Source organism: Bombina bombina, chromosome 3, assembly GCF_027579735.1.
Source record: "Bombina bombina isolate aBomBom1 chromosome 3, aBomBom1.pri, whole genome shotgun sequence".
Classification (NCBI taxonomy): Eukaryota; Metazoa; Chordata; class Amphibia; order Anura; family Bombinatoridae; genus Bombina; species Bombina bombina.
Genome location: NC_069501.1, coordinates 624,343,092 through 624,363,475, shown reverse-complemented (window position 1 = coordinate 624,363,475; position 20,384 = coordinate 624,343,092). Strand labels below are relative to the sequence as shown.

Genomic DNA, 20,384 nt, shown 5'->3' with positions numbered 1-20,384 from the left:
AAGGATTAGGACACAAGGATGGAACAACAATCTCCTGATTGATATTCCTGTTAGTGACTACCTTAGGTAAGAACCCAGGTTTAGTACGCAGAACTACCTTATCCGAGTGAAAAATCAGATAAGGAGAATCACAATGTAAGGCTGATAACTCAGAGACTCTTCGAGCCGAGGAAATAGCCATTAAAAATAGAACTTTCCAAGATAACAATTTTATATCAACGGAATGAAGGGGTTCAAACGGAACGCCCTGTAAAACGTTAAGAACAAGGTTTAAACTCCATGGCGGAGCAACATTTTTAAACACAGGCTTAATCCTGGCCAAAGCCTGACAAAAAGCCTGAACGTCTGGAACTTCTGACAGACGTTTGTGTAACAAAATGGACAGAGCTGAGATCTGTCCCTTTAAAGAACTAGCGGATAAACCCTTTTCTAAACCCTCTTGTAGAAAAGACAATATCCTAGGAATCCTAACCTTACTCCAAGAGTAACCTTTGGATTCGCACCAATATAGGTATTTACGCCATATTTTATGATAAATCTTTCTGGTAACAGGCTTCCTAGCCTGTATCAGGGTATCAATTACTGACTCAGAGAATCCACGTTTTGATAAAATCAAGCGTTCAATCTCCAGGCAGTCAGCTTCAGAGAAATTAGATTTTGATGTTTGAAAGGACCCTGAATCAGAAGGTCCTGTCTCAGAGGCAGAGACCAAGGTGGACAGGATGACATGTCCACTAGATCTGCATACCAGGTCCTGCGAGGCCACGCAGGCGCTATTAGAATTACTGATGCTCTCTCCTGTTTGATTCTGGCGATCAATCGAGGAAGCATCGGAAAGGGTGGAAACACATAAGCTCTCCCGAAGGTCCAAGGTGCTGTCAAAGCATCTACTAGGGCCGCTCCCGGATCCCTGGATCTGGACCCGTAACGAGGAAGCTTGGCGTTCTGTCGAGACGCCATGAGATCTATCTCTGGTTTGCCCCAACGTCGAAGTATTTGGGCAAAGACCTCCGGATGAAGTTCCCACTCCCCCGGATGAAAAGTCTGACGACTTAGGAAATCCGCCTCCCAGTTCTCCACTCCCGGAATGTGGATTGCTGAGAGATGGCAAGAGTGAGACTCTGCCCAACGAATTATCTTTGATACTTCCATCATCGCTAGGGAGCTTCTTGTTCCTCCTTGATGGTTGATGTAAGCTACAGTCGTGATGTTGTCCGACTGAAATCTGATGAACCCCCGAGTTGTTAACTGGGGCCAAGCCAGAAGGGCATTGAGAACTGCTCTCAATTCCAGAATGTTTATTGGCAGGAGACTCTCCTCCTGAGTCCATGATCCCTGAGCCTTCAGGGAATTCCAGACAGCGCCCCAACCTTACAGGCTGGCGTCTGTTGTTACAATTGTCCAATTTGGCCTGCTGAATGGCATCCCCTTGGACAGATGTGGCCGAGAAAGCCACCACAGAAGAGAATTTCTGGTCTCTTGATCCAGATTCAGAGTGGGGGACAAATCTGAGTAATCCCCATTCCACTAACTTAGCATGCACAATTGCAGCGGTCTGAGGTGTAGGCGTGCAAAGGGGACTATGTCCATTGCCGCTACCATTAAGCCGATCACCTCCATACATTGAGCCACTGACGGGTGTTGAATGGAATGAAGGACACGGCAGGCGTTTTGAAGTTTTGTTAACCTGTCTTCTGTCAGGTAAATCTTCATTTCTACAGAATCTATAAGAGTCCCCAAGAAGGGAACTTTTGTGAGTGGAACGAGAGAACTCTTCTTTTCGTTTACCTTCCACCCATGCGATCTTAGAAATGCCAGTACAAACTCTGTATGAGACTTGGCAGTTTGAAAGCTTGAAGCTTGAATCAGAATGTCGTCTAGGTATGGAGCTACCGAGATTCCTCACGGTCTTAGTACCACCAGAAGAGCCCCCAGAACCTTTGTGAAGATTCTTGGAGCCGTAGCCAACCCGAATGGAAGAGCTACAAACTGGTAATGCCTGTCTAGGAAGGCAAACCTTAGATACCGGAAGTGATCTCTGTGAATCGGTATGTGAAGGTAAGCATCCTTTAAATCCACTGTGGTCATGTACTGACCCTTTTGGATCATGGGTAGGATTGTCCGAATAGTTTCCATTTTGAACGATGGAACTCTTAGGAATTTGTTTAGGATCTTTAAATCCAAGATTGGTCTGAAGGTTCCTTCTTTCTTGGGAACCACAAACAGATTTGAGTAAAACCCCTGTCCGTGTTCCGACCGCGGAACCGGATGGATCACTCCCATTAGTAAAAGGTCTTGTACACAGCGTAGAAACGCCTCTTTCTTTATTTGGTTTGTTGACAACCTTGACAGATGGAATCTCCCTTTTGGAGGAGAGGACTTGAAGTCCAGAAGATATCCCTGAGATATGATCTCTAACGCCCAGGGATCCTGGACATCTCTTGCCCAAGCCTGGGCGAAGAGAGAAAGTCTGCCCCCCACTAGATCCGTTCCCGGATCGAGGGCACTCAATTCATGCTGTCTTAGGGGCAGCAGCAGGTTTTCTGGCCTGCTTGCCCTTGTTCCAGGACTGGTTAGGTCTCCAGCCTTGTCTGTAGCGAGTAACAGCTCCTTCCTGTTTTGGTGCAGAGGAAGTTGATGCTGCTCCTGTCTTGAAATTACGAAAGGAACGAAAATTAGACTGTCCAGCCTTCGGCTTGGCTCTGTCTTGAGGCAGGGCGTGTCCTTTACCTCCTGTAATGTCAGCGATAATTTCCTTCAAACCGGGCCCGAATAAGGTCTGCCCTTTGAAAGGTATGTTGAGTAACTTAGATTTAGAAGTAACATCAGCTGACCAGGATTTTAGCCACAGTGCTCTGCGTGCCTGAATGGCGAATCCGGAATTCTTAGCCGTAAGTTTAGTTAGATGTACAACGGCATCTGAAACAAATGAATTAGCTAGCTTAAGTGTTTTAAGCTTGTTTGAAATTTCCTCTATAGTTATTGAGTCAAGAGTCTCTTCCAGGGACTCGGACCAAAAGGCTGATGCGCCCGTGACAGACGCAATACATGCAAGAGGTTGCAATATAAAACCTTGTTGAACAAACATTTTCTTAAGGTAACCTTCTAATTTTTTATCCATTGGATCAGAAAAAGCACAGCTATCCTCCACCGGGATAGTGGTACGCTTAGCCAGAGTCGAAACCGCTCCCTCCACCTTAGGGATCGTCTGCCATAAGTCCCGTGTGGTGGCGTCTATTGGAAACATTTTTCTAAATACAGGAGGGGGGGAAAAGGGCACACCGGGCCTATCCCACTCCTTAGTAATTATCTCTGTAAGCCTCTTAGGTATAGGAAATACGTCAGTACTCGCCGGTACCGCATAGTATCTATCCAGCCTACATAATTTCTCTGGAATTGCAACGGTGTTACAATCATTCAGAGCCGCTAATACCTCCCCTAACAGTACGCGGAGGTTATCAAGCTTAAACTTAAAATTAGAAATGTCTGAATCCACTCTAATGGGATCAGAACCGTCACCTGCAGATTGAAGCTCTCCGTCCTCATGTTCCGCATACTGTGACCCAGTATCTGACATGGCCCTAGTATTATCAGCGCACTCTGTTCTCACCCCAGAGTGGTCCCGCTTTCCTCTAAGTTCTGGTAATTTAGACAAAACCTCAGTCATAACATTAGCCATGTCCTGCAATGTGATTTGTAATGGCCGCCCTGAAGTACCCGGCGTTACAATATCACGCACCCCCCGAGCGGGAGATGCAGGTACTGACACGTGAGGGGAGTTAGTCGGCATAACTTTCCTCTCGTTGTCTGGTGAATGCTGTTCAATTTGTACAGATTGACTTTTATTTAAAGTAGCATCAATACAATTAGTACATAAATTTCTATTGGGCTCCACTTTGGCTTTAGCACATATAGCACAGAGATATTCCTCTGAGTCAGACATGTTTAACACACTAGCAAATAACCAGCAAACTTGGAAATACTTTTCAATTCACTTTTATAAATAGTATGAAAAAAACGCAGTGCCTTTAAGAAGCACAGAAAGATATGACAATAAAACAGATAATTTTATGAAAACAAACTTTTTTCCCAGTAAAAATAAAATTTTAGGAAAGGATTGCTCCTATTAGTAATGGATAACTAGCCCTTTAATAGCAGAAAAAAAGTACAGAATGTAACGTTTTTTATCACAGTCAAGCACAATCTCACAGGTCTGCTGTGAGTGATTACCTCCCTCAAAATAACTTTTGAAGACCCCTGAGCTCTGTAGAGACGAACCGGATCATGCAGGGAAGAAGAACAGACTTGTGACTGAATTTTTGATGCGTAGTAAAAGCGCCAAATTCAGCCCCTCCCCCTCACACACAACAGTGAGGGAGATCAGTAAACTGTCATAAATCAAACAAAATGCCCGCCAAGTGGATAAAACTAATGCCCAAATAAGTTTTCACCCAGTACCTCAGAAAAATAAACGATTTCACATGCCAGCAAAAAACGTTTAACATCAATAAAAGTATTTGTCATAAAAAGCCTGCTGCAAGCCGTTTTTACTACAAAATAGGCTAAAGCTTTATGTAAACAGTATTATTTCAGTGAAATGCCATTCCCCAGAATACTGAAGTGAAAATATACATATATGACAGCCTGATACCAGTTGCTACTACTGCATTTAAGGCTGAACTTACTTTATATAGGTATTTGCAGTATTTTCTAGTCAATTCCATTCTCAGAAAATAATATGCTGCTACATACCTCTTTGCAGGTGAACCTGCCCGCTGTCCCCTGATCTGAAGTTTACCTCACTCCTCAGATAGCCGAGAACAGCAACATGATCTTAACTACTCCGGTTAAAATCATACAGAAAAACTCAGGTAGATTCTTCTTCAAATTCTCCCTGAGGAGAAACAACACACTCTGGTGCTGTTTTAAAATAACAAACTTTTGATTGAAGTTATAAAAACTAAGTAAAATCACCACAGTCCTCTCACACATCCTATCTATTAGTTGGGTGCAAGAGAATGACTGGGTGTGACGTAGAGGGGAGGAGCTATATAGCAGCTCTGCTGGGTGATCCTCTTGCACTTCCTGTTGGGGAGGAGTTAATATCCCAGAAGTAATGATGACCCGTGGACTGATCACACTTAACAGGAGAAATGCAAATTATAATCATATTTCTTACTTGCAAATGCTGTAATTTTATTTTTCTTCTCCAGAAAGGCTTTCAAATTTGGGGATGTACTAAAAGGAATGACAAGGGTGAATGACAAAATGGAATGCCCATAGACTTTAATGGGATGTAAAATTAAAAGTGTTCAAGCAACAAAACTATGAGACATATCAACTAGATATTTACCAGATATGTTCCCCAGGTACAGTAGCATATTCTGAAAGTGAGATTACTTCAGATTATAGCTGCTTTCTATGGAATGACAAAATGGAATGCCCATAGACTATAATGGGATTACATTTAAAAGAGCTATAGAAACTAAACTATGATACATATCAAATAGATATTTACCAGATATGTTCCCCAGGTACAGTAGCATATTCTGAAAGTGAGATTATGTGAGATTATAGCGGCTTTCTATAAAATGACAAGTGTGAATAACTACATGGAATGCCCCTAATCTTTAATAGGATGTAATGTTTCAAATGCTATAGCAGCAAAACTATGACACATATTACATAGATGTTTACCAGATATGTTCCACAATTGCAGTATCATATTCTGATTGTGTGGAATTATAGCTGCTTTCTATGGAATGACATATGTCTATGACAAAATAGACTTCAAAAGGATGTGAAGTTAAGTGTTATAACACATAGTACAAATTAACCCCTGACATCTTGAAATCATGAGATATTCATTAGATTTTTGACACTATGGGGTCGAATTATCAAAGGCCAAATGGCCCCTGATTCCCCTGTTTCCGTGCAAGCCTTCAGGCTCCCGGGAAACAGCAGTTAAGAAGCAGCCGGCTCCTGGTCCACCGCCTCTTAGTGGCGGACAGCAATCAACACGATCAGGTTGATTGACACCCTCTGCTAGCAGACGATTGTCCGCAAATCTGCAGGGGGCGGAATTGCCAAAGCAGTTCACTATAGCTGCTTGTGCAATGCTAAATGCCAACAGTGTATGCTGTCAGCATTCAGCAATGTCTGGCAGACATGATACGCTACAGAGTATCATGTCCACCAGACTTTATTAATTTGTCCCCTATATATTGTATGCATGTATATACAGTATATATATATATATATATATATATATATATATATATTTCTCAAAAGTCAGATAGCATGTAGCCCAGCACTCCAACCAGGTGGAGCAGTCATGACCTGGGTGCAATCCTTATGAGAAATAATTATAGAGATCAGTAGAAAGAATATTTTCTTTATTCTTAGAACATTAATACATGGTCGACGTTTCAACCCTCAGTTGGGCCTTCATCAGGACGGGTACAATCTTTAAACTGCCAAGTGGCAACGATCATAGATCCAAAATAGACAAGTGCTATTTTGGATCTATGATCGTTGCCACTCTGCAGTTTAAAGATTGTACCCGCCCTGATGAAGGCCCAACTGAGGGCCGAAACGTTGACCATGTATTAATGTTCTAAGAATAAAGAAAATATTCTTCTTTCTACAAATCCTGAGAGTGCCCTTCTTCTACACTGATCTCTCTCTCTCTCTATATATATATATATATATATATATATACACACACACACAGTTGTATGCAAAAGTTTACGCACACCTGACAATTTTCATTTATAATTAGGTGTTTGGATCAGCAATTTCATTTTTATCTATCAAATAACTGAAGGACAAAGTAATATTTCAGTAGTAAATTATGTTTATTGGATTAACAGAAAATGTGCAATATGCATCTAAACAAAATTAGACAGGTGCATAAATTTGGGCACCCCAACAGAAATATTGCATCAATATTTAGCAGAGCCTCCTTTAGCAGGAATAACAGCCTCTAGACGCTTCCTATAGCCTGTAAAGAGTGTCTGGATTCTTGATGAAGGTATTTTGGACCATTCCTCCTTGCAAATCATCTCCAGTTCAGTAAGGTTTGATGTTTGCCGAGCAAGGACAGCCCGCTTCAAATCACCACACAGATTTTTAATGATATTCAGGTCTGGGATGGCCATTCCAGAACATTGTACTTGTTCCTCTACATAAATGCCAGAGTAGATTTTGAGCAGTGTTTTGGGTCATTGTCTTGTTGAAATATCCAGCCCCGGCGTAACTTCAACTTTGTGACCGATTCCTCAACATTATTCTCAAGTGTCTGCTGATATTGGGTGGAATCCATGCAACCCTCAACTTTAACAAGATTCCCAGTACTGGCACTGGTCACACAGCCCCAAAGCATGATGGAACATCCACTACATTTTACTGTGGGTAGCAAGTGTTTGTCTTGGAACGCTGTGTTCTTTTGCCGCCATGCATAACGCCCCTTGTTATGACAAAATAACTCAATCTTTGTTTCATCAGTCCACAGCACCTTCTTCAAAATTAAGCTGGCTAGTCCAAAGGTGCGTTTGCATACCTCAAGGGACTCTGTTTGTGGCGTGTGCGCAGAAAAGGCTTCTTCCGCATCACTCTCCCATACAGCTTCTCCTTGTTCAAAGTGCGCTGAATTGTTGAACGATGCACATCTGCAGCAAGATGATGTTGTAGGTTTTTGGAAGTGGTCTGTGGGCTGTTTTTGACCGTTCTCACTATCCTTTGCCTCTCCGATATTTTACTTGGCCTGCCACTTCTGGCCTTAAAAAGAACTGTGCCTGTGGTCTTCCATTTCCTCACTATGTTCCTCACAGTGGACACTGACAGCTTAAATCTCTGCAATAGTTTTTTGCAGCCTTCCCCTAAACCATAATATTTAGGTCATTTGAGAGTTGTTTTGAGGCCCCCATGTTGCCACTCTTTAGAGGAGAGTCAAAGAGAACAACTTGTAATTGGCCACCTTAAATACCTTTTCTCATGATTGGATGCACCTGTCTATGAAGTTCAAGGCTTAATGGGCTCACCAAACCAATTGTGTGTTCCCATTAATCAGTGCTAGTTAGTTACAGGTATTCAAATCAACAAAATGACAAGGGTGCCCAAATTTATGCACCTGTCTAATTTCGTTTGGATGCATATTGCACATTTTCTGTTAATCCAATAAACCCAATTTCACTACTGAAATATTACTGTGTCATTCAGTTATTTGATAGATCAAAATGAAATTGCTGATCCAAACACCTAATTATTTATAAAAGAAAATTGCCAGGGGTGCCTAAAGTTTTGCATACAACTGTGTGTGTATATATATATATATATATATATATACTGTATATAAATACATACAATATATAGGGGACAAATGATTAAAGTCTGGCGGACATGATACGCTGTACATCCGCCAGACATCGCTGAATGCAGACAGCATACACTATTGGCATTTAGCATTGCACAAGCAGTTATAGTGAACTGCTTGCGCAATTCCGCCCCCTGCAGAGGGTGTCAATCAACCCGATTGTATCCGATCGGGTTGATTGCTGTCCGCCACTCAGAGGCGGCAGACCAGCGTTTTTAAGACCTCTGCTTCTTAACTGCTGTTTCCGGGGAGCCTGAAGGCTAGCACGGAATCAGGGGCCATTTGGCCCTTGATAATTCGGCACCATAGTGTTAAAAATTATTCTAGTAAAAATCTAATGAAGATCTCATGATTTCAAGGGTTAATTTATTCTATGTGTTATAACACTTTTAACTTCACATCCTTTTGAAGTCTATTTTGTCATAGACATATGTCATTCCATAGAAAGCAGCTATAATTCCACACAATCAGAATATGATACTGCACTTGTGGAACATATCTGGTAAACATCTATGTAATATGTGTCATAGTTTTGCTGCTATAGCATTTGAAACATTACATCCTATTAAAGATTAGGGGCATTCCATGTAGTTATTCACACTTGTCATTTTATAGAAAGCCGCTATAATCTCACATAATCTCACTTTCAGAATATGCTACTGTACCTGGGGAACATATCTGGTAAATATCTATTTGAAATGTATCATAGTTTAGTTTCTATAGCTCTTTTAAATGTAATCCCATTATAGTCTATGGGCATTCCATCTTGTCATTCCATAGAAAGCAGCTATAAACTGATGTAATCTCACTTTCAGAATATGCTACTGTACCTGGGGAACATATCTGGTAAATATCTATTTGTTATGTCTGATATTTTTGTTGCTATAGCACTTTTAAATGTAATTCCATTATAGTCTATGGGCATTCCATTTTGTCATTCACCCTTGTCATTCCATAGAAAGCAGCTATAATCTGACGTAATCTCACTTTCAGATTATGATACTGTATCTGGGGAACATATCTAGTAAATATCTAGTTGATATGTCTCATAGTTTTGTTGCTTGAACACTTTTAATTTTACATCCCATTAAAGTCTATGGGCATTCCATTTTGTCATTCACCCTTGTCATTCCTTTTAGTACATCCCCAAATTTGAAAGCTTTTCTGGAGAAGTAAAATAAAATTACAGCATTTGCAAGTAAGAAATATGATTATAATTTGCATATTTTTTTTTAAAAAAAATTGGAAATGAAAAAAACTTTATTCCTTACCATGCAACAGTCTTGATAAATCTGCAGATGGCATTACCTTTGTATTATCAAGCCTTTTATTGGTGCAATATTATGTTGTTTTATAGTTATTTGTTTTACATAAGCAAAAGGACAAAAAAAAGAAATGATTATTCTTTACCATACAGCCAATCAGATTGTATATTTATTTTGTTAAACATACAGTCTTTATAAATATGCACATTTCAGGACCTTTATTTTATTAAGACTTTTAGTGGTGCAATATTATGTTGTTTTACAGTTATTTGCTTTACACAAGCAATGTTATTACAACCCATGCTAAATGCTTTACACAAGCAATGTTATTACAACCCATGCTAATGTGAATTCCTCTTGTCATTGGCTCAGCCAATGTGTTCATCTAGCTCCCAGTAGTGGATTGCTAGTCCTGCAGCTAACAATAATAATTATGTGTTATAGTTCAGACTTGATGATCAATATGTATGTATCAACTGACAAAACAATATTATAAGTCTTTGGCTGGAGAAAAAGTTCAACATGTACTTTAAAATCATTTTCATTGCAGTAGTAATACAAACCTGTTACCAGATTTATTTGTATTTGTTTAACACTGCTATAAAATAAAAACTTAAATATTCTGCTATATTTGACCTTGATGATGTAATGTTTATTTTCATCAACAATTGTAAAAAACACTTAAATAGCTAAAAACAAAGCAGCATTAGCATGGGTTGTAATAACATTGCTTGTGTAAAGCAAATAACTGTAAAACAACATAATTTTGCACCACTAAAAGTCTTAATAAAATTAAGGTCCTGAAATGTGCATATTTATCAAGTCTGTATGTTTAACAAAATAAATATAGAATCTGGCTGTATGGTAAAGAATAATCATTTTTGTTCTTCCTTTTGCTTATGTAAAGCAAATAACTATAAACAACATATTTTACCAATAAAAGGCTTAATAATACAAAGGTTATGCCATGTGCAGATTTATCAAGACTGTGTGTTTAACAAAACAAATATATAACCTTATTTGTTGCATGGTAAAGCAAAAAAACGTTTTTTTCATTTCCAATTAAAAAATATGCAAATAAAATGATAATCATATTTCTTACCTGCAAATTCTGTAATTTTATTTTTCTTCTCCAGAAAAGCTTTCAAATGTGTCATCTGGAGTTAATATTATTAATCTGCTCTCAATGGAAAGATTAAAATCTCTGAGAAAGGGGTGTTACATTAAAACATAACTCCGCCCCTAAAGGTGTGGAAAAGGCACAAAACAGAAATATCTTCTGATACAGGAGGTAGGAAGGAGTTTATGAGGAGGACGTACAGTGATTCATTGCATGACTGAGGGAGATTGACAGGAAGGTGGAGAAGTGATATATATATGTTCAGGAGTTTATATACTACAAGCTAAATTGTATATTTTTGAAAAATAAAAAAATATATATATTTTTTTCGTAAATCTTTACTATAACAAATATAACATTAAAAAGGTATGATTGCGCTATATAAGCTTCTGACTGTGGATAGCTAATATTGTATAAAAAATATAATAGGATGGCATTGATAGTGAAGGATTATATGATTGCCTGATGAAAAAAAAATACATTATGAGCAGATATTTTTTCAAAATTATGTCTGACACCTGAGTCCTGATAACTGACATCTGATGTCTGACACCTGAGTCCTGATACCTGACTCCTGATGTCTGATACCCGAGTCCTGATAACTGAGGTACAATGGAGTTTTGCAGGAGGGAGCATGGAGTTTTAAAGGATGGAGGAGGGAGCAAGGATGTCCTAAAATGGACACCGTACGCATATTCTCTCCCGGACCATCCTAGTGGTCTCTCCGATATAGCTCCGCCCACAAGGACACTTAATCGTATATATGGCATAGGTAGTACTGCATGTAAATAGACGCCTAATGATATATTTCTTACAGTACGTGGATAGAAGTATTTTCCTTTTACCATACATTTATAGCTGGCACAACCCAGACATGGATAACAACCCATGTTTTTATCAAAAATATGTCTGTACATTAGCCTTTTGAGGGCCTATGTCAGCTTTAATCAGTCTATCTCTAAGATTCTCACTTCTCCTATAGGCAGGCATAAAACCTAACTGAAATTCCTTAACTAGAGGATTACATGTGCTCAAAATATGCCAGTGTTTTCTAAGGATAGAATTAATACAATTACTTAATGCATTAAATATAGTGACAAAGACAGGACGCTCTTGTTTAGACTTGATCTTAACTTTCGGTTTGGATGTCTCAAGCAGACTATTACGTGGTAATGCCGCTATTTCTTTAATCTCCTTGTCAACTAGCCATGAGGGATAACCCCCTCATTTTAAACTTATCTCCCATCTCATTCAATCTCTGTATAACAAGTGTACCGTCATATACAATTCTCCTAACTCTCAGGAGTTGACTGCGAGGTAATGACTTCTTAAGGGACTCAGGGTGGAAACAATCAAAATGGAGCAGGCTATTTTTATCAGTGAATTTTGTATACAAATCTGTTCCAAAGCCATAACCAGATTTATAAATCTTGGTGTCCAAAAATTCAATGCTTTCCTCACTGTGTTTTAAAGAAAACAGGATATGTGTGGTTGCACTATTCAGCTGTTTAACAAATTCCCATTGGGATCCAATGTCGCCCAACCATACGCTAAATACAGCGTCTATGTAGCGCCATACGGGGGACTCGGAAACAGACACAAGGTCAGACGTGGGGGCAGGAGACAAAGACAAGGCACCACACAGAAGCAACCGGAACAAACGGGGAGCAAGGGTGAATAACTAGTTTTAAATTCTATCACAGGTACAGATTACAGAGACTGAATCACTATTATTAAGAGGACTCTCTTTTTGCCCCTTTGCAAAGTGTGATTTTTTTGAAATAGAGAAAGATCTTCTCAAATTTCTTAGATCTCTTAAATTAAAGTCAATGTTCTCCAATGACTGTTACGTTGATAAATTTGTTAAACCTGTAGTTAACTCTAGTAAGTTACATCTTAAACATTTGGGTTTGAAACTTAGAAGTAGATACATGCCACAAAGTTATGACCATAGTGTTGACACGTTTTCAAAATTAGTACTTGATGATGTTTAAAACTTACAGGACAAAGTGCAAAGAAAGAAAAACAAACACACAGATATGAATGTTTATGATGGGTGTTTTTTGAATAAAGAATCTCTAAGAGCATTAAAAACTTAAACAAAAACATCATTCTAAAATCTGCAGATAAAGGCGGAGCTACGGTTCTTTTAGATAAAGAATATTATGTAAAAGAGATTAAGTCCCAATTGTCAGATGGTGAGGTGTATCACCATTTACCATATAACCCAATATTTAATATTGAGAAAGAGATTAAGAACAAGGTACTATATGCCTTTAAGAATGGTATAATTGGCAAAAAAGAGATTACTTTCCTTTCATGTGAACATGCAAGAACACCTGTATTATACACCTTACCCAAGGTGCATAGAAATATACAGGCCCCTCCGGGACACCCCATTGTTTTTGGCATGAATTCTGTATGCTCTAACATTTCAATTTACTTAGATCATATTCTAAGACCCTTTGTAGAATTGTCCAGTTCTTCTCTTAAAGACACAAGTGACTTTTGGGTCAAACTAAATGACTTAAATATTGCTACAGATAAAAGCATTTTATATACACTAGATGTATCAAGCCTATACACTTCTATAACACATGCATCTGGTATGGGAGCAGTGAAAAAGGTTTTGCAACAATTCAGTACATTTAATTGTCAAATTGACTTTATTTTAGACCTTGAGATCCTATTAAGATGCAATTATTTTCTATTCCAGGATGAATTTTATATTCAAGGCACGGCCATGGGGTCCAATGTCGCCCCAACATATGCATATATATTTATGAACATCTTTGAAGAAAAATTTGTTTTTGAGAATGGTCTATTCGTTCTATGTGGCGCTACATAGACGATATATTTGGCGTATGGTTGGGCGACATTGGATCCCTATGGGAATTTGTTAAAAAGCTGAATAGTGCAACCACACATCAAGTTTTCTTTAAAACACAGTGAGGAAAGCATTGAATTTTTGGACACCAAGATTTATAAATCTGGTTATGGCTTTGGAACAGATTTATATACAAAATCCACTGCTCCATTTTGATAGCTTCCATCCTGAGCCCCTTAATAAGTCATCACCTCGCAGTCAACTCCTGAGAGTTAGGAGAATTGTATCTGACGATACACTTGTTATACAGAGATTGAATGAGATGGGAGATAAGTTTAAAATGAGGGGGTTATCCCTCATGGCTAGTTGACAAGGAGATTAAAGAAATAGCGGCATTACCACGTAATAATCTGCTTGAGACATCCAAACCGAAAGTAAAGATCAAGTCTAAACAAGATTGTCCTGTCACTAGATTTAATACATTAAGTAAGTGTATTAATTCTATCCTTAGAAAACACTGGCATATTTTGAGCACATGTAATCCTCTAGTTAAGGAATTTCAGTTAGGTTTTATGCCTGCCTATAGAAGTGAGAATCTCAGAGATAGACTGATTAAAGCTGACATAGGCCCTCAAAAGACTAATGTACACTACAGACATATATTTCTGATAAAAACATGGGTTGTTATCCATGTCTGGGTTGTGCCAGCTGTAACAGTATGATAAAAGGAAAATACTTCTATTATCCACGTACTAGTAAGAAATATACCATTAGGGGTCTATTTGCATGCAATACTACCTATGCCATATATATGATTAAGTGTCCTTGTGGGCGGAGCTATATCTGAGAGACCACTAGGATGGTCCGGGAGAGAATATGCGAGCACAGGTCTGACATTAGGAATTGCAAAATAAAAAAATCCAGTAGCAGAACATTTTAGTCAGGCAGGCCATATCATCTGCCAACTTAGGTTTCAGATCATAGATATCACTATACCCAGAAGGGGATAGAGAATTATATCTAAAACAGGAGGTATTTTGGATTAATAAATTGGAGACTCTGTTTTCAATTGGAATGAACAAAGAATATGACCTCTCTGTCTTCCTTTGATCCACCTCTGTTTTGAGTAACAACTATGTTATATATATTAGATTGATATTTTGTTTCTGTATTCTGTACTTTTGCTATATGCAACATTGTATAATTGATTTTATTTGTATGCACTTTTGTATTTTGTCAGGTAAACACTGAAATAGTATCTGATTTTGCAGTTAAAAAGTTAATTGGTAGGTGTGGTTTGTAACCCCTATCCCTTTATTAAGGTGTGTTATCTGCATTTGTGTATTGACATGACTAAGGACTAGAGGTCTGAAACATGGTCTTTTTCTTTGAAGTCTCAAAGATGGAAGTTTTTGCATAAGTGATGAGTACTGCTGTTTCTTTTGGACTGTTATATTATTGGGGATTTGTGCGGTACAACTACAGCTTGCACCACCCGCTACCACTGTGCTGTACCGCATGGCCAATGCTCATTTATAACTGCTCTTACTTGTTCTAAGCAAAAGAGGTACCACATTTAAAAAGAATTGTACTAGATAGAAAGACAGAGCAAATATTTCTAACCTAATAAGTTTGTGTATTTACATATAATTAGCATTTAGAACTCATCAATTCATACTATATTTTAATAATTAACAAGTTGGCTGTTTCTGTAACCATGCAGTTTCTAATCTCCTAGGTGGTGTGGACATAGCATAAGTAACATTAGCTTCACATGTTCGGATTATAGGATAAACTACAATTGAAGTTCCTGCATTATAAAAGAGCCAATACTAACGAAATGTGAGATCACTAGAGACTGTTAATACCTTTGCTATTGGAGTCTAAATCTAACATTTGTAATTTTTTTTCTTTAACCATAGGGGATGCCTTGAAATATATGGACAACTCTTTAAATCGGTAACAAAAAAAGAATGAATCTCCTGTTGAAGGCCACCTCCGACGCCTGTCTTTTCACTTAATCTGTCTTTAAAGAAAAGGGATATTTGCTACTACAAGTTATATCTTAAAAAGCAAGTTGAGCAAATGTCAAGAAGTGTTTGTAAAAGTCTAGTGTAGACTTATTTTCCATGGACATGAATATATGGAAAATGTACCTAGGAGGGGAGAAGGCACACGCAAGTCCATTTAATCAAGAGGAGAATTGAGTTACGGACTTACGCTATTGTATAAAGTCTGTGTATTGCACATCGTAACCTGGTTAGAGGAAAAATATTTTGCCAGTTCCTTAACTTCATGACAAGCTGGAAGCCTTTAATAACAAAAAGTTCTACTTCTCACACTATAATTCCTCTGGCCTTTTCCCCCATCTACCAAGGTCTCCAGAAATGGACTATACCATTGATGACCAGATATATACTATTTAGAATTTAACCCTTGAAAGTGAACAGGCGCAAAAAAAAAAAAAAAAATCAGCCCTGATATTTAATGACAGGACATAGATTACAATCAGTTCTTTGGTAAAAAATTGATATGTTGTTAAGTGAATGCAAATATATGTAGGTCTAAAAGTTGGATGTTGCAATGACCTTCAAAGGGGAAAGCTATATAAAATAAAATTTTAAAAAAAATCAAGTATGTTTATTCATTTCATGTGTTCACACAGCACCAAAGATGTGCTGGGGTAAAAAAAAAAAATCTGCATTCACAAAGTCACCGTGTTGCTTCTCAGAGGCTGTTAAGCACAAACAGCAGTCAACAAGGTTGAATCCATAAAAACACATGAAAGTTAAAAAGGAAGGAAGATAAGTCTATTTTTGAGACATTTGTGTGGCCACGTTTTGTGACAAAAATGCTTTGCGAAGCTGTGTCCTGGAATGTTCTCTACTATGCAAGAGATTCAGAATGAATCAGTGGGACCTCTGTGTCAAGATCAAACTGAGCTCTCTCTTCCCCTTCACATTTATAATATTAAAAAACAAAAACACCTGAAGCCTAATTAAAACAAATATTCTTATATAAAATATTTATATATAATAAAAATGGAGAGATCCCTTACTAATGCCAGTAAGAGATTACAGACAGCAGGGGAAAATGTGGAGCCTATTATAGGCCCAGAATAGCCAAAGTCCAAGTGCTTGATGAAGACGACACAGTATCCAGAACATTGTTGACTTTTAAGCTACTAGGATCCCTGCCCCTCTGGGTCCACACTGCCTTCTGTTTCTTCATCATTATAAATGTTCTCGGCCTATGAATAGAAGACATAGGTAACAGTGAAATTTACTTTATTAACACTGTCATGCATATGATCACAGAATAAATGCAGATTCTCTCTTTGCATTGTGCGATTTAGAAAACAAAAAAAAGTTGTTAATGTCCAAGTCTTTGCTAGAAAAATTACTCAATTAATATGCACCAGAGTTTAGTATAATTTTCAGGTGAAAGAATTTTTAATGGGTACAAATATTAATGGTGGCTTCTCTCTATGTACATTTCTCTCAAACAAGAAGTGCCGTATAGGTTAGTTTGACAGATTATGGAAATCACAAGCAAGGAATGCTAAGCTTTTAATTGTAGGAAAACATACAGCTGTGAAAGTAAATCCGTAATACAGGAGCACACAGAGCTGACACTTACCATCTGCCAGACCTGCATGATGTTATCCTCTGATACAGAGCAGATCACCCATGGCTCATTAGGGTTCCAAGAGAAGTCTGAGATCTTTGCTGTATGACCACCATGAATGAACTAGGAGGAAAGAGAAATTAGACTTGACAGTTTATTCTACCCTGAGCCAGATAACTCAACATTTTTCATGATCCATATATGGCTCACCAATAATTCGGGAGGACCATCTTCTGCATCCTCTGGAGACTGTTCTTCTCCAATTTTACTGCAGAGAAAGCAAGCAGCATTTTTATCAGTTAATTTACAGTTTATAGCTTTCCATAGCATGTACAAATTATGGTTGGTTCTATATTGCTCCTCAGAGTAGTCTCAGGAAAAATAAACTCAGATAATGAAAACATAGCACTACCATATAAAACAGGGACAGTTATAAAGCATAACCATGCATACCTTAAATCCCAGACATTAAGCCTGCGATCAGTACCACTGGAAGCCAAGATGGTTTCATTATGTGGAGACCACTGAACCTAAGGGGGGAACAAATAATAAAATTATGTGTATGCATGCGTACACATATATAAAAACTATGCAGTTATGATGTATGGAATTAAGCGAACTCTTCTCTACACACCCAAACAGAACGGTCTCATACCTGGAAAATCTCATCCTTGTGAGACTCAAATGAATGCAGCTTTAATTTCAAATTGCGCAGGTCCCACAATGCAACTGTCTGCAATGGTGAAATAAAGGGTTACTTCTGAGTGTTGTACAGTATTGACAGCCATATATTACAAGGGCCTACAAGTTAAATCATCTTCCCTAGTTAATTTGAGCAATGTTTATGGGTTTAATAGAATTAGTGTCTTGTCTGCTGGTAATAAAATTATAAAGGGCTTTTCTTTTAATATTACACAAAAAGGTTTGTGAACACACCTAACTGAGCTAATATGTTTAAGCCACACCTATTGCTTGCAAGAGCATACAATCCAGCAGACAGCCATGAAATTCCAATTGAGAAACATTGGCAGTCCAATTTATTGTACCGATGAGCTCAGCGCCTTAAATATGGCACGGTCGTAGTCACACACAGACACCATGTAAAAATGACCTATCATCATTTTATTTGTACAGTGTTGCAAAAGTCATCTGCTGCATCACTCCCTATTGCCTCTGGAAGTAACGGCACAAGATCTGTACGTTGGGAGCTACACGAGATGGGTTTCCATGAGCAACTGTACACAAGCCTCACATCAACATGCGCAATGTCAAGCATTATCTAGAGCAATGATTAGCAACCTTTTTTTTGCCGTGGCACACTTTTACATAAAAAAAAAATTCTGCGGCACACCACCATCCCAAAATTTTAGATAATCACATTGTAGCCCAATACAGGATATATAGATATATATATATACAAACACACACCGTGCTGTGATGCCATGCCTCCTACAAACTATATATGACATATTGACATTCATTCACAAACAATCATAATGATTGTCTGTGAATGAATGTCATGGTTGTAAATGATGCCTGATGAGCCTGTCACATATCTCCCAATATTTCAAAATTTGAAAGAGGGATACCCCCGCAATGTTGTCAGTCTGCCGCAGCACACCTGAGGATCTCTCACGGCACACTAGTGTGCCACGGCACACTGGTTGAAAAACACTGATCTAGAGTGGTGTAAAGCACACAGCCCTGGACTCTTGAGAAATGTAAACGTGTTCTCTGGAGTGATGAATCACGCTCCACTATCAGGCATAGATGGAAGAATCATGGGTATGGCGGAGAGAAAGAGAGAGAAAGAGAGATATAGAGAGAGAGAGAGTCTGGAGGACTGAACTGGCTTAGTATATTATCTTTATTCTTCTTGGGATAGATTTTCTGGTTTACCATGTTTAGTTCATATTGCTTAACCTGGATTTATTTAAGCTAGAGTTGCCCTGTATAATTTGGACTGAATGTTGTAGCTTCTAGTAGGCAATTGTTAATTTTTCATGCCTATATTATTTGTCTTCTAATAAAATAATCTTAAAAAGTGGATGACCCTTTTTGTTTTAAAATCTGGTACTAATTACCACCACAACCCCCACCAGACACCTGTACCTATCTGGCTTCAGAGACAAAATTACAAAAAATGCAAAACAATGAGTTTGCTAACATAATGACTGACTAGATGTGTCTAGTTTGGGTTTAACAAGTAAGGCAAGTGATGTGGAGTTTGGCTACTAAAAAACTGTAGCAAAAAAAGGTGCCAAATATTTTCACCATACACTATGTTAATTCATTGCATGACTGCAGAAATATTTTTCAAGGTGTTTGTATCTGCATTTACTTAAATGGACATTAGTTACATATACAGGGAACTACGGCAACACAAATGGTTCTAGAAAGCGGTTACAGAATTTGAATGAATTTACCTTGTCTGCTGATCCGGTGGCCAAGATGAATTCACTGTAAGGGTTGAAAGAAAGGCAGTTCACCTCAGCTGTATGAGCATCAACAGAATGGCTGGGCTTCGATGTGTTGTTTGAGCGGGTGTCCCAACTGTCAAAGGTAATACAGGATTTAATGTGAATGAATTTATGTACAAATAATGAACAAATCCATATAGATCTGACACAATAATACTTTTCTAAAATGCAAGCTCATATCATCAAATTCAGCAGAGCAGGTGTTTATCTGGAATAAGAGAATCATAACTCACATCATTAATTTCTGGTCATCTGCTACTGATCCAAATAGAGACTCATGGAGTAAATGCCACGAGACATCCTCCACTACTGCAGTGTGTCCTGTGAAGATTGTTTTAGCATCCACTACCTTACCCTCCTTGGGCACAGCACTGATGTCCCACAGACAGATAGTCTACAGAGAGGAAGGGAGAAAATGCACGTAAGCCATAGTCCAATATATGCTATACAAAAAAAAAAAAAAAAAAAAAAAAAAAAAAAAAAAAAAAAGGGTTGAGAATGATTACTCACATGGTCATCCGAAGCACTGAGCAGGTTACCACTAAGGTTCGGGTTCCAAGATAATCCGTAACCCTCTTTCTGATGGCCTCGAAGCCGCAGATCTGGGTTACACTCCCCTGACGGATCTGTCAGGAGGAAAAAAAATAAAATCAAAGTCACATTAAAAAGCACCTAAAGTTCATATTTTACA

The 20,384-nt window shown here is 38.3% G+C and overlaps 2 protein-coding genes across 3 annotated transcripts in view; one reads left to right on the top strand and one right to left on the bottom strand.

Annotated features, from left to right (window-relative positions):
* Positions 1 to 16,220, top strand: part of SYNC (syncoilin, intermediate filament protein) — a 141,560-nt gene extending 125,340 nt beyond the window's left edge. For both annotated transcript variants that reach the window (XM_053707263.1, XM_053707262.1), the window contains exon 4: positions 15,509 to 16,220. In XM_053707263.1, the coding sequence (XP_053563238.1) occupies positions 15,509 to 15,563 (55 nt within the window). In that variant the 3' untranslated portion in view covers positions 15,564 to 16,220. The remainder of the gene's footprint in view (positions 1 to 15,508) is intronic.
* The window catches only part of RBBP4 (RB binding protein 4, chromatin remodeling factor), a 28,069-nt gene continuing 23,889 nt past the window's right edge, over positions 16,205 to 20,384 (bottom strand). The window contains exons 5-12 of the mRNA XM_053707261.1: positions 20,204 to 20,319; positions 19,927 to 20,087; positions 19,640 to 19,766; positions 17,869 to 17,946; positions 17,667 to 17,743; positions 17,424 to 17,481; positions 17,226 to 17,336; positions 16,205 to 16,836 (exon numbers count right to left, since the gene is read on the bottom strand). Of these exons, the coding sequence (XP_053563236.1) occupies positions 16,771 to 16,836; positions 17,226 to 17,336; positions 17,424 to 17,481; positions 17,667 to 17,743; positions 17,869 to 17,946; positions 19,640 to 19,766; positions 19,927 to 20,087; positions 20,204 to 20,319 (794 nt within the window). The 3' untranslated portion in view covers positions 16,205 to 16,770. The remainder of the gene's footprint in view (positions 16,837 to 17,225; positions 17,337 to 17,423; positions 17,482 to 17,666; positions 17,744 to 17,868; positions 17,947 to 19,639; positions 19,767 to 19,926; positions 20,088 to 20,203; positions 20,320 to 20,384) is intronic.